Raw genomic sequence first — 12,617 nt, 5'->3', positions numbered from 1 at the left:
CATGACGCAACAACTTTAGCTTATGTACACACGGTTGTTTTGCTGATCCTTCCCTATCAGCGATTGTAAAACTCAATACCCCCGAGTTCCACACGAGTCCTCTAATTGTCTTCTCTCCACAGAATCCGCAACTGAATATGTGGTACTGGGAAATACCCACAGCGCAAACGTAATTATTTGCATACATAGCAGGCCATGTTATGCGGTCGTAAACTCCGGGCAATTGTATCTAGATAGATGTCCACTCTCTCAGTAACTCAGTACTGTATGTAGGGTCCACGGGGCTCGCTTCCTGGTTGTTGATCTGCATCTGATTCTCGCTCTTCTGCCTCTTCCATTTAGCTGGAAGAAATCCAACGTGCGGTATGCACCTATGCAACTCACGACATGGCCAACAGTCTTATGCTATCATTGAGCATGTTTCCACAGAAGCTGTACCTGTTTTTATATCTGAACAGTGTCTTACCCCAAGTAAGAGAACAATATGTATGAGGACGGCCACCTGGATGAAGCGAAAAATTATGCCCAACAACGGCACAAACTGATGCACGCGCGGCCTTTTGGGCCAACTATTCCTGTGACTCAATTACTTACGTGCGGCAGCATGGTGCCTAGACAAATGGGGGTTGTGCCGGGTTTGAGGCTCAATGTCAAACCGTCGGCATGTAATATTAACTGCTCTTCCACAAGGGAGCCACCGGGAACCATGGAGGCTTTGCCTGACCCTTGCGGTGACTCCTCCCCCTCCCCCCCCCACCATACCAGCCCTCACGTGGGAGCCCTGAGTGAGCCGGGAGGACCACCGTTTTGACAATGACACGAAGGTGAGTGCGGTAACGGCTCCAGGTTAACGCAACGATGTGGCCAGTTTGGCACTGGTACTATTCTTGGGAGGTTCTGCTCATATTGCCAGGAGTCACGGCAAAACAGTACCCGCCTAACAAAGGCCACAAGGTATAGAAGTACGGGGCCGCTGAAGCTGACCAGGGTTAGAAAACAGATGCGTCCACTCTTGAAGGTAGTCGACGTGGGTTGGTGGCATTTTATTGTCAGTTGCAAATTCTGGGGCTGTACCGTCCACTCCCGAGATTCCCAAGCAGTCGCTCGCCAGTCAAAAGGCTCCTATAGATTTTATAGGCACCACCGTTGTCCATTGTCCACAAGAGGGCGTATGCGTTGTCCACAAGAGGGCGTATGGCAGGTGGTAGTCGGCTGGAGCCGCCGTTGAGGAGGTTAGCGTCACGGTGCCTTGGACACCTACCGTTGCGTACATACAGTTAGCTACATGCATACTCTTCGCGCTCGTTCAGGTCACAAGTCCTTGGGAAAATGTCGTCCTTGGAAAACTGTCTGCCCCAAACGTGCAGCGGGGTCCCTTGCTCCAAGGGGTACCAGTACTGCGTAAGCGAGCCTAAAACTGTGCACTACATAACAACACTCCATTACTCCTGTTGAGACCCAGATCAACGCCATTGTCTTGTCACTGGATCACTGGTCAGCGTGGATCCAATTGCACCCTTACAGGCATCTGTACAGTTTCTGCGATTTGCTTGACCAGCCTCGCAAGACATATTCCTATGCACAAGTATGAAGGCCACAAGTAGTCGGCACTTTTAAAAGTGTCAAGGATTAGAGATAACCAAATCCACAAAACTAATATCTAATGTCTAATCGGCACGCCCCACGTGCCACGGAAAGAATGTCACGTGGTTAGAAACAATGCCGTGTATATGTGTACAGGAATTGATTGATAAGGACCCCCGAGTCTGCGCTTCATCACGCACCTCATTCGACTGACGGTTGGAGGTGAGCATTGAGATACCTCAACACAACCCGGCACATCTGGGCTACATCACAACTGCAGATCTCGGCCACCCATTTATCGGATCAGTCGCGCCTTCCCACCCGCTTGCTATCAACCTAGAATCTCCTTTTCGAAATGGCTGTACGTTGTCGTGTGGCCCTACCGAGTGTGGACCTTCGTCACTGACCCTTCTAGTCTGGATTCGGTTACACCGGCGGTTCGTTACAACGTCGGCTTCAGCAGACATCGTGCTCACTCTCATATAGGTCGTACCCGCTGTTTCGCATTCTGGCAGGAGTTTAGCAAGGTTGGTGGGGCCGGAATGTACAAGCCAACTAACTCTGTGCAGTGCTACGCCAGCGCCGAAGGACCCAACGACTGTATCGCCCAGAAGGAGGACTACCTTGAGTGCCTTCACAGGACAAAGGAGGTAAGCGATACTCCAGCGTCGCCGTGTTAGTACGCCAACTGACCATGGACCCACAGATTGCGCGCGCCAAGGAGATCAAGACGCACTTTGTCCAGACTCAGGCGCGTGAAGGTGCCGACGCCCGGAAAGCGGCTGAGAAGGCTGCTACCGGTGTTATTGTGAACCTCGGACTCGTCGAAGAGAGTTCCTAACTGGAGGAGAACTTCTAACTAGAGAACGAAGAGGATGCAAGTGGATAACCAGTCCTGGCGGGCGATCCGAGTCGGTACGCGGCTCAACACAGGGCCCGAGACGCGTGTTTGGTTGTGGATTTACATCTAACAACTCTCTACGAACTTGCATCGTACATCCCGATGCGGCCATCCAGTGACAGGGAGGGCCATTGTACAGTGGATCCCTTGACAGAATCGGAACCGGTCCAGCCCCACCGCATCTCCAGTTCGTCCCACACCTCCACAAGCTTAACCCTGCCGAAGCCAAGGCTCTCGAACAGACGAATAGAGGCGGTGTTTTTGGAACTAATCTTTGCGATGAGACTGGTGGGCGCAACGGCCAACTCTCGCACGACATAGTTCATGCTGTTGTCCTTCAGTACGCATAACTGAATGAGGCTGGCGCTTTCAACTTACAACATTGTCAAAGCCTCGCGAGCCAGGCCTTGGCGGCGAACCTCCTGTTCTAGGACACGTTAGGTCGACAACACTACTATTACCCACCGGCAATCATGATTTCGCATTCAATGTCATCTTGGGGACCATTGGGCATGAAAATGTTAACATCGCCGACCATCCTACAGCGAGCCACTTCTGCAGGGGACAAGAGCCGGTTCGTTGCCGCTGGAATGTCGTCAGGTCGGGCGAGGAGTATGAAGGTGAGCTCTGATCCATCAGTGGGTGTTACAAGCCAAAACTATGGAACGTACTGTCGTCGTCGTCTCTCCATTTCCCTTCGCGCACGTCAGCTTACGAGGGGTAAAAGTCCACTACGCGGCTCACGTTGCATGTCCAGTTCTTCTTCAAACGACAAGGGCTCCGACGCCGTCAGTTCCAAGAGTTCTGGCGATTTCATCCATTCGTGATAGGTCTGTTGCTGTTGTTAGATTGCAGATCGGTGCAAATGTCGTGGTCAACTTGGGCGTACTTTCACATGTTCCTCTCTGACAGTCCGTCAGAACGTGTCAGAACACGCCGGGTGAAAGGGACAGACCTGTACGGCACAAGAATGACCTTGTCTCCGCAGATGATTGTGTTTGCATTCAATCGCATGGTGACCGATGACGGAGGGTGTTTGGAGTGTAGTTTGTATGGAATCGTTGACGTGATGCATGTATGAACACAACATCATGACTCTGCATGACGCCAGCGCCGGTATCTCGGCGTTGTGATTTTGGGGCAGGGCCACGTGTTGTGGCGGTGCCTGGTTGCAGCTTGGCCGCGCGTCCTCCACTACTACCAAGTCATCGATCATCATCGTCCGTGACGCAACACAGGTCGTCGTCGGTCATTGCCATCCACCCAACCTCCTGCTTTCTCCCACACGCCACCACCAGCCTGCGCTCTTCCCCAACCCACACCCCGCTCGAACTCCTGGATCCTCTCTATTCTCTGACCCCAACTCGACAACCAGTTTAAACCATGTCGTCCATCGGCACAGGCTACGACCTCTCGGTCTCGACATACTCGCCTGATGGCCGTCTCTTCCAAGTCGAATATGCCAACAAGGCTGTCGAGGCCGCTGGGTACGTGCTGGCAAGCTGATAAGCGTCATTGGGGGATGTTACTGACGCGTTACAGTGTCGCAGTCGGTATCCGCTGCAGCGATGGCATTGTTCTCGGCGTTGAGCGTCTCCTCCACTCCAAGCTCCTGGTGAAGGGCGGTAACCGCAGGATACAGTCCGTCGACGAGCACGTTGGACTGGCGACTGCAGGCCTTCTCGCCGATGGAAAGCACCTTGCCACCAGGCTCCGCGATGAGGCATACAACTTCCGTGACACGTACAATGCTCCCGCGACCGTTCAAGTGAGCAGTCTTGCGCAGCCTCGCCTTGTTCTGTCCCCCCGACTGACATTCAGATTCTCTCGGACCGCCTGTCTGGCTACGTCCAGGCTTACACCTGCTACGGCTCCGTTAGGCCCTTTGGTGTCTCGAGCTTGGTTGCTGGTGTTGACAAGACCGGTCCCCGCCTGTTCTGTGTCGAGCCCTCGGGAGTCTTCTATGGCTACCGCGCCTGTGCCATCGGCAAGGGCAAGGCGTTGGCGAAGACTGAGCTCGAGAAGCTCATTGCCAAGGAGGCGGATGGTGGTGAAGCTATCACCTGTCGCGAGGCCATCGACGAGATTGCGCGCATGTAAGTTCATGCAACCGGATGAACCGAAATTCGGCACTGACTCATCCGCAGCATCTACCTCGTCCACGACGACAACAAGGACAAGGACTTTGAGCTGGAAATGACCTGGGTCAGCACCGAGACTGGCGGCAAGCACAGGGCTGTGCCAGGAGAGCTCCAGGCCGAAGCCGAGGCCAAGGCCAAGGCCGCGCTGGAAGAGGGCATGGAAGAGGACTGAGCAGTTCATGACACGAGACGCACGCATGCATGTGTATACAACAGTAGCAATTACAGGCGCAAGCCACAGAATGCCTCAGACAAGAGCGACACGCCCTCTTGACATTCCGCCTCGCCAGTTGCGCAGTCCACCAATGCGGTTGGAGGTTTGCTTGCGTTGAATCTGTGCAAATGCCTCCAGGACGTGACTGGGCAGTAGAGGCTGCCTTGCGCTGGGAGGAGGAGCGAAGAGTGAACGGGGTAAAGGGTTACCAGATTGTGTGTAGCGGCGGCCATTCGAGTTGACATTGTCAGCTCCAGGCGCACCACCTGGCGTAGCGCTTTCATCGGGCGAGGTGACACCGTCGACTCGAGGACGCTTTGCTGGCGAGTTGTCTCCACCAGCTGCCTTACGCTTCACTGGAGACACCGGTGCACCACGCGCAGTGGTCGCAACCGACGTGCCAGACTTCTCTAGTTGCTCGCGAACCTCCAAGGCGGTGACACACAAAGAGCGCACCATCTCAAATGCCAAGAAGCCCAAGATGTCGATAATGTCGTCGTTAGGGCGTACGTCGAGGTAGGCGCTGAAGTTAATAAACTCGCGGAAGCGTCGGGCTATGAGTGTCAGCTGCAAATAAACGGCAAAAGCTTACCCTTGCGATACGTGAAGGATGCCTGACGACAATCCGAGTAGTGGACATACTCGTCCTTGGTCATCTTTTTTGTAATCTCGTCGGCATCCTAAAATATCGTTAGGACATAAACAGGTGGGTCGTGATAACATACCCGCAAGCGCTGCATGCTATCCTGATGGGCCTGCAGTTCGTCTTCGTCCTCATCTTCGTCTTCCTCTGCACGGTTTTGTTGCGTGGGCAAGGCACGAAGGAAGTCGGAGAATGGGGTCAAGAGCTCCCAAGAGAGCTTGACAATTGGTTTACGGCCTTTGATTGCGTTCTTGTCTGCTTATTGTCAGCCTTCCGGAATTCTTCCCAAGAGACGCGCCTGCATCGTCGACTTCGACGTCTCCGCCCTCCTCGTCTTCCTTGGCGCGCTTGCGCACTTCCTTCCAGCTGAGGTAAGTCCGCAGGCGATTCACTTTGCCTCGATCGTCGCGAATCAGAAAGATGAGATCCTCTGCGGAGAGGAAACGCGAAGAACGCAAATGTGTAAGAAGGCGAGCTCGAGTCACCTAACCCTTGTCAGCTAACATGGTCATCGTTGGTGACTCACAATCTCAATGATTTGGCCGCGGACAACGTCCTCGACGAGACGGACAGTCTCTTGGAGGGGTTCTTGAACCTCACCGAACACGAACATCTTCACATTAGCCCTTGCCGTCGCCTAGAATGCGCACCATCTGGGAGATCTCGCTGGTGTACTTGTACTCTTGCTTGGCTGTCGACTCGAGGCCGCTAAGACCAGCAGGCATCCCCGCCTTCTTCTTCTTCGAGCTCTTCGACTTTTTGGATGTCTGACCAAGAATCTCCTCGTCATCCTCGTCGGCGTCGGCGTCGGCATCATCCTCTGGGTCTGGCGAAGGGGAGGCCGAAGCTCGTCGTTGTTGAGGTGGTGCGGGTGTTGGCGCAGGGCCCGAAGGAGCAGGCGAGTTTGTTGCAGAGTTGCTTTGTGCCATGGTGGGCAGGGCTAAGGAAATCGGTCTCTTGGCTGCTGTTGGCAGAGCCAGGCCGGACATTGTGTATGTTAAAGTGGGGTGGAAGAAGTGATGATGGTTGAAATGATGGACGACGTACCGAGGCCGCCTTAACTCGTTGCGGCCGAAAGGTGGACGTGGTTGATGCGGAGGGACTCTATATCCGCATCTTTCCTGACGAATGCCGTTGATGCCCTAATTGTGTCTGCTTAAGCGCTCCAAGCGATCAAGTGGTGCAAGTGATCAAGTGAGCTTCAAGCGACCTCCAGGCGTCGCAGCCCCCCCCCCCCCCCCCCCCCCCCCCCCCCCGCTTAGTGTCACAAGCGCTTTCGTTTGATTAGCGCGCCAAAGCAACCGCCGTTGTCTGTCGCCTGGCTCGCACACACTCACTCTAGCTCACTCTTACCGCTGTTCGCCGGTTCGTTTAACACCCTTTAGGCATTCAGGCACGTCTCAGTCCAATTGGCCCGTAGTTGTAGTTCTGTCGTGGGTCTGCAGCAATCCTGTATCTGGATCGCGGTCTTTACTGCAGATAGTACTTGCAACATTCCATGCGCGAACAGCAGGACAACACAACATGCAGAGGCAGCACAAGGACACATTAACATTAGTAATTACAAGAAACATACAAAACACAGTGCCGAATGCTGAATGCTGTTGTTTTCCAAGCCTCATACAATACCGCTCCAGTCACGACCGCTTCCCGCTGGATCCTCTCGCACCTTCTGTGCAATTTCGAGGTTGGCACGCCACAGTCGAGTCACACAGTCGTCAGACGAAGCCGCCAGCTGCACAACTGTTAGCAGACACAAACAGGTAGGTAACACGGCCCCGGGTGGGACTCACAGCATCCTTTGCCCAGTCGACACCAATAACCTCAGGGGAATGGTCGCCGTACGCCGGGATGCGGAGGCGGGACGCCACAATGTCAGAAGTACACGTGCCAACTTGAGTTGTGTCCCATGCCATGACACCTGCGTGACTCGAGCCGCAAGCCAAGTATCGGCCATCTGGCGAAAGCGACATTCGAATATAAAACGAGCGGGTGACGAGGTCGGGATGCACAAACTTTTGACCGAGAATTGCGTCGGTCGGGTCCACAAGGCTTTCCTTGGCAGCAGAGGGTCGCAGAATGTGGATTTTGGAATCACCACTCAGAACATAGAGGTCGCCGTTCGAAGTCTGCTCGCAGAGAGCATTGATGGAACGGGCACGGCGCGCTGGATTCGCTCCAGCAATGGTGGGGTCTGGCAGGACCCCGTAAGGTGTGGCCTTGGGTCGCATTGATGAGGTCGAGTCGGGACAGCGAATGTCCCAAAGCTTCACCACTCCGTCGAACGAACCACCCGAGGCGAGGATACCTGGCATCGACTCTAGTGCGACAAGACTGGTGATCGTTCGCGACACGGATCTCTGAAGATGTTAGTTGGAAGAGGGGAAAGTGTGGCCTACAGGATCGGCCGCAGTACGTCGACTCGATGCTGCGTTATGGGGTTGGCGCAATGTGATCACAGGATGAATGATGTGGCCATCGGTCGCAGTTGCCGTAGGCATTGCCCCATTATTGCGCATGCGATGAGACCTCCGCCGGCTAGAGTCCACCTCGTCATCGCCGAGGCTGACTCCTTGGCATCGAAGATCGTAGATGTTGATGTTTCCGTCACGACCCCCCGATGCCACAATATTGCAGTCGTACACGGGGTTGCTTCCGCGATTGGCGTCGAGGAAAACGGTTGCCTTGATAGTTGAGGTGTGTCCACGGAGAGTAGCGAGAACTTTTGGATTGCCCGAGCACACGTCGTAAAGTCTCAGCGACTGATCAGCTGATGCAGAGAGCTGAAAAATGTCAGCGGACACAGGCAATTGGGATGGAAACAAACCAGACGTGAGTCGTTGGACGTCCATTTGAGATCAAAGACACCATTGGCGTGGGCTTGCCACCAGAGGCCGCCTGAGGACCCATTTTCTTGGGGTTCATCAATGTCGACAATCCTCACTGCACCTTCTTCACTCCCAATAGCGAGAAGCCTCTTTTTGGCCAAATGCTTGGCCTCGTCCAAAGTATACATTCTCGCACAGTTGTTGAATGCGACCACCAGCGAGGGATCAAAGTCGCGATCGTGGCCAGTTGGGTTGTTCAGTGAAGGCATCATGACAGTCGAGGGCGGTGAAGCCGTGTTTGAAGTCAACCCCGTTACCAGAGAGGAGAGGTATGTGACGCGGATGGGTCGCGCTGGAAGGCATTGGTTAAAAAGTCGTTTGATAGATGAACTCACTATTGCTTGGGACCAGGGCAGGCTGCCCAAGACGCTTGCGCGACCGTCTCCACACTTGTGGATGAGTGCTGATCACAGCCGGGGTCTCGACTGGGTATGGTTTGCGCGAGCACAAAGCCACTCGCAATGGCACGGTTGGGGCAAAGTAGTTTGGGAGCGACGTGCGCGTCGGCGGGATCTCCTCGGTTTCGCTGCTTGGCCGAGAACGTTTTGAAGACGCCTTGTGGGACGACGTTGAAGTGTGAATCTTTGCGCGTTTAGACTTGTTGAAGTCGGCATCCGAGGAGGAAGATGAGGGCGAGATGTCTGGTTTGCTCAAGAAGATTGGGAACAGACGTTTGGGAGGGGACGGCGTGAGGGTACGCTTGGCGGGAGGTGACGGACTGGAGGAGAGCATGATGTTGGTAGACATCGACCCCAGTGGGTCTCTGCCTTCTGCCACCGCCATTACTGGCGATGTAGAGGATGGAAGAGCAGTAAACGCGAGAGAGTGAGAGTCTGAGAGAGAGAGAGAGAGAGCAGGAAAGAGAGTGACAACTGCCGTCTCACTCTGCGAGGACGCGACCTACACCACAAATCAACCTCCACTCTCGTTCTGCGCCCTGAACACTCTACGCGTCCTGACGCGTTTTTGCTTCCGCTCTGTCATTTAAGCCATTTACAGGGTTACATAGTGTCGCTCTCTAAGAACATAGAACATCATCCTCTGGCATTCCCTTAGGCCTCCTTTCCGGTGCCCTTGTGCGCCTGGTCCTCGCCCTCCAAGGTGAGACTGATCTGGTTCCAGGTGGCGGTCTCTTGACGAGTAATCTCACGTAGAGCCATGGTGGCGTACGACGAAGTTCCAAGTGTCCACGAGATGCTAAGAGAGCGGAACTTGCCCTCGGGGTCGTCCGCCGCTGGCGGGTTGAAGCCCAAGATGCGGTCCTCGTCCGACTGCGACAACGGCAGGTCGGGGTCTGTGTAACGGATGTGCTCCCACGACACATTCGTTGGCATGTGGATCACCTTACGGTACGATCCAGGAAGCGAATACTCGCTGGAGGGGTCAGCAAAATGAAAGAGCAAACTGCGGCAAACATACCGCTGGTCGCGACGCATGCGGTTGGCGTCCAGCCCGTCCGCCGCGAGCATATCCTGGTACATCTTGCCAATGGCACCTTCAGGGTACTCGACGTTCCACCCAGGCATGGGGAGGATGACGTCCTGGATTGTGTAGCTGCCGAGGTCCTCTTCAGTGAGGTGCTTCACGTCGCGAGACGACGACGATTCAGCCTGCCTCTCGTCTACAAGACGTTAGCATTCGACCTAGCGTTTCATCACTCACCCTGCTCGTCATCTCCTCCATCGACGAAGACGAGATCACCCGCGAGGGGCGACGTGCTCGACATTTTGATACGCTCGGAAGTGATGAGGTTCCAGATATAGCTTTGGTACGCGTGGACGTACATGGTACGCATGTTGCGGGGTATCTATAAACGAGTTAGTTTGGTAGCTTTGAATGACACTTACGCTAGCAAGGGCGCCCAATTTGTCCTCCAGACGGTTCCCCTTCTTCCAGTACTCCCAGATTGCCCGCTCGGTGACAGAGCGACGGGGCATGAGCTCCAGAGCCCTGCGGTAGTCACCATCCTCGAGCCACGCCAGACGCGCGCGGGTGCAGTCGGGGTGTTCGCCATCGCGAAGCGACAGAATAGAATCGATAGCCTGACCCCACTTTTGCTGCAGAAGGAGTAGACCAGTAACGTGCGTTGGAACCGTCGATGTTCCGAAGCGCTGCATTCCTATGAAGTCAGCGTGAGGTTGGTTGAGCGGGTGCTCACCAAAAAAGTTGATAAATCCGTGGTCCCGGATGGAGGTCATAGCCCGGTCAACTTCTTCCACACTGTCGACGCGAACATTCCTGCCTCGTTAGCACGCAAGTTCTCTGGTCTGGGCATACCTTAGGATAATAGTAAAGTGGTTACCGCGGAGCATACCCAGCTCGAGATGCTTTTGCGAGTATGCAAGATCGCCGATTCGCGTTCCACGCTCTCCACGCTCAACAACAGCAGTCTCGGCCGTCCTCCGACCAGACTTGATGCCGTTAACAGTGTTCCACACGCTTTCCAAAGTGAGGTTGCCACGCTTGACGCAGACACGTTGAACGGTAACAGCACGCTTATCCTTGGTACCGCACACAGTCAAGTCCTTCGAGTGGACGTTGAGAATGCGGCTGAGGTGACCAAGGCAGTCTTGCGTCTCCCTGCTAGTCTTGTGCAACGTAAAATGAATGTAAGGGGGAAGACGGGGACCGCGAGCTGTGAAAGTGTCAGACCAAACATATGTAGGGGGGGGGGGGGAGGTCGAGACTGACGCTTCCTGTCTTGGCGGCCCTGGCGTGCCGACGACCATTTGATGACCAGACATTGTCCTTCGACAGCCTCACGCGACGACGTTTCGAATGTGCCGTTGAATTGTTCGCGGATGACTCCGTGGGCGGCGGTACGACTATCCTTGGCGGCGATCACCTGCGAGACAACCTCACGAGTGTCCTCGGCCTTCCACGGACCGTCACGACCTCCCTTTCCGCCTTGACGTCCACCTCGGCCCTTGCCACGGTCGCGACCTTGGGTCGGAGCCGGTTGCTCCTGAATGTTGAGCGCCATCTCTTCCTCTGTCTGCTCTGTGCGTTGGGTGGGGCGAGAACCCCACCCGGAGTCTTGCTTAGGGGGTGGGTTCTTGCCTTCGACGAGCAAGGCGTGCAGGCTGATGATCGTCTTGTCATCAAAGTGCGAGCGAAGGGCCACAGTGGTTTTCTGTGACCAGTTGGCGTGAGTCGCGAACTGCAGCTCAGCTGGCAGACCGACGTCGGTTTCGTCCTGCTCAGGAGCGGGTACGGCGGCGGCCTCCTTGGGAGCCTCGCTCGGTTCCGGCTCTGGCTCCACCGGTTTGCCAATGTCCTTGAGGTGAAGAATCTCACTGTCCAAAGAGATCTCATTGACCAAAAAGTCCGTGTACCTACATGTCAGCGAGAGGTCAATAGGATGGGAAACAAATGAGATGCACCTCTGTTTGATGACACCTTGAACGCCTTGGAAACTAGCGTCACCGACATAGCCAATGATGCCGACGTCGGCCTCTCCCACAAAGCCTTGCCTAGCAGCAAGGTCGGGCTTCGATCCAGTCACAAGCTCCAGGGATGGCGGAAGCTCGGGGAGCTGAGGCTTCAGTCCCAAACGTGAGACAGCGGGCTCAACATCGGACGGAAGATTGGTCAACGTAGGAGTTGCGTTTCCAGAAGCGGGGGCGGACTCGCGAGGACGCTTAGGATCCGGCCCATGGCCGTCGTCTTGACGTGGGCGCTTGCCATCTGCGTCGCTCATTGTGAGAGGCGCGTACAGAAATGGTGGTTACTGGCCGGCAAGTGTGAGGTTGCGTCAAGGTGGCCGTTGGGTGATGCACGTTGGAGCCAAAGTTTGGGTAACAGTCACGTGATTCAGGCACCACCTCCACCGCTGTGAGTGGACACTGTTTGGCTCCTGTCCATCTTGGCGGATCGCAGAGAGCAGAGAGCAGCTGGAAAGCTTAAAGCTGACTGGCGTACTGGCGCCTCGAATTTTCAATGCCGCATGCATGCCAGTCTACGGCCGGTGTTTTGTGTTTAAACGAGCCTGGGTGATCTCGGGTTGGCCCCATGTCCCGACCACGCACTGCTCATTGTTATCGTGGAATGGTGGCTGCAAGTGGCCGTACGGGGCTTTGCAAGAACGCCATCCAGAGACTATTATGTGTTCCACAAGCGGAGGAGCAGGACGTCACTTATACACGTAAACGGTGGCCAGCTGTCATCATGCTAGCACCCTTTGCCCAGGCGGCCGCTGATGAATGAAGAGCCCCCCCACCGTGTGTGTACAGTGACGGTTTTGTGC

General features: G+C 55.1%; 6 protein-coding genes across 6 annotated transcripts; 2 read left to right on the top strand and 4 right to left on the bottom strand.

The window, feature by feature from the left end:
- Positions 1-1,939: 1,939 nt before the first annotated feature.
- EHS24_004399 (uncharacterized protein) lies at positions 1,940-2,425 on the top strand (the record flags this gene model as incomplete). Its single annotated transcript, XM_028619981.1, has 4 exons — positions 1,940-1,945; positions 2,000-2,021; positions 2,071-2,234; positions 2,291-2,425. 4 exons carry the CDS (start codon positions 1,940-1,942, stop codon positions 2,423-2,425), a joined length of 327 nt encoding a protein of 108 aa, XP_028478953.1.
- A 137-nt stretch (positions 2,426-2,562) lies between these two features.
- EHS24_004398 (uncharacterized protein) lies at positions 2,563-3,499 on the bottom strand (the record flags this gene model as incomplete). Its single annotated transcript, XM_028619980.1, has 7 exons — positions 2,563-2,812; positions 2,864-2,912; positions 2,951-3,112; positions 3,157-3,180; positions 3,230-3,317; positions 3,375-3,390; positions 3,441-3,499. 7 exons carry the CDS (start codon positions 3,497-3,499, stop codon positions 2,563-2,565), a joined length of 648 nt encoding a protein of 215 aa, XP_028478952.1.
- Positions 3,500-3,868: 369 nt separating this feature from the next.
- EHS24_004397 (uncharacterized protein) lies at positions 3,869-4,798 on the top strand (the record flags this gene model as incomplete). Its single annotated transcript, XM_028619979.1, has 4 exons — positions 3,869-3,972; positions 4,028-4,253; positions 4,307-4,581; positions 4,633-4,798. The coding sequence occupies 4 exons, from the start codon at positions 3,869-3,871 to the stop codon at positions 4,796-4,798; spliced, it is 771 nt and encodes a 256-aa protein (XP_028478951.1).
- Positions 4,799-4,873: 75 nt separating this feature from the next.
- Positions 4,874-6,412, bottom strand: SPT3 (Transcription initiation protein spt3; the record flags this gene model as incomplete). The annotated part of the gene is made up of 6 exons (XM_028619978.1): positions 4,874-5,394; positions 5,433-5,520; positions 5,566-5,733; positions 5,795-5,968; positions 6,010-6,078; positions 6,134-6,412. 6 exons carry the CDS (start codon positions 6,410-6,412, stop codon positions 4,874-4,876), a joined length of 1,299 nt encoding a protein of 432 aa, XP_028478950.1.
- A 689-nt stretch (positions 6,413-7,101) lies between these two features.
- Positions 7,102-9,103, bottom strand: EHS24_004395 (uncharacterized protein; the record flags this gene model as incomplete). The annotated part of the gene is made up of 5 exons (XM_028619977.1): positions 7,102-7,218; positions 7,277-7,843; positions 8,033-8,266; positions 8,311-8,663; positions 8,707-9,103. 5 exons carry the CDS (start codon positions 9,101-9,103, stop codon positions 7,102-7,104), a joined length of 1,668 nt encoding a protein of 555 aa, XP_028478949.1.
- Positions 9,104-9,423: 320 nt separating this feature from the next.
- EHS24_004394 (uncharacterized protein) lies at positions 9,424-12,071 on the bottom strand (the record flags this gene model as incomplete). Its single annotated transcript, XM_028619976.1, has 8 exons — positions 9,424-9,745; positions 9,791-9,992; positions 10,034-10,178; positions 10,219-10,490; positions 10,530-10,609; positions 10,649-11,006; positions 11,063-11,706; positions 11,755-12,071. The coding sequence occupies 8 exons, from the start codon at positions 12,069-12,071 to the stop codon at positions 9,424-9,426; spliced, it is 2,340 nt and encodes a 779-aa protein (XP_028478948.1).
- Between the last annotated feature and the right edge of the window lie 546 nt (positions 12,072-12,617).

Source organism: Apiotrichum porosum (genome assembly GCF_003942205.1).
Source record: "Apiotrichum porosum strain DSM 27194 chromosome Unknown scaffold_2, whole genome shotgun sequence".
NCBI classification, from domain to species: domain Eukaryota; kingdom Fungi; phylum Basidiomycota; class Tremellomycetes; order Trichosporonales; family Trichosporonaceae; genus Apiotrichum; species Apiotrichum porosum.
The sequence above is the reverse complement of the archived record's forward strand: the minus strand, read 5'-3'. Positions and strand labels throughout refer to the sequence as shown.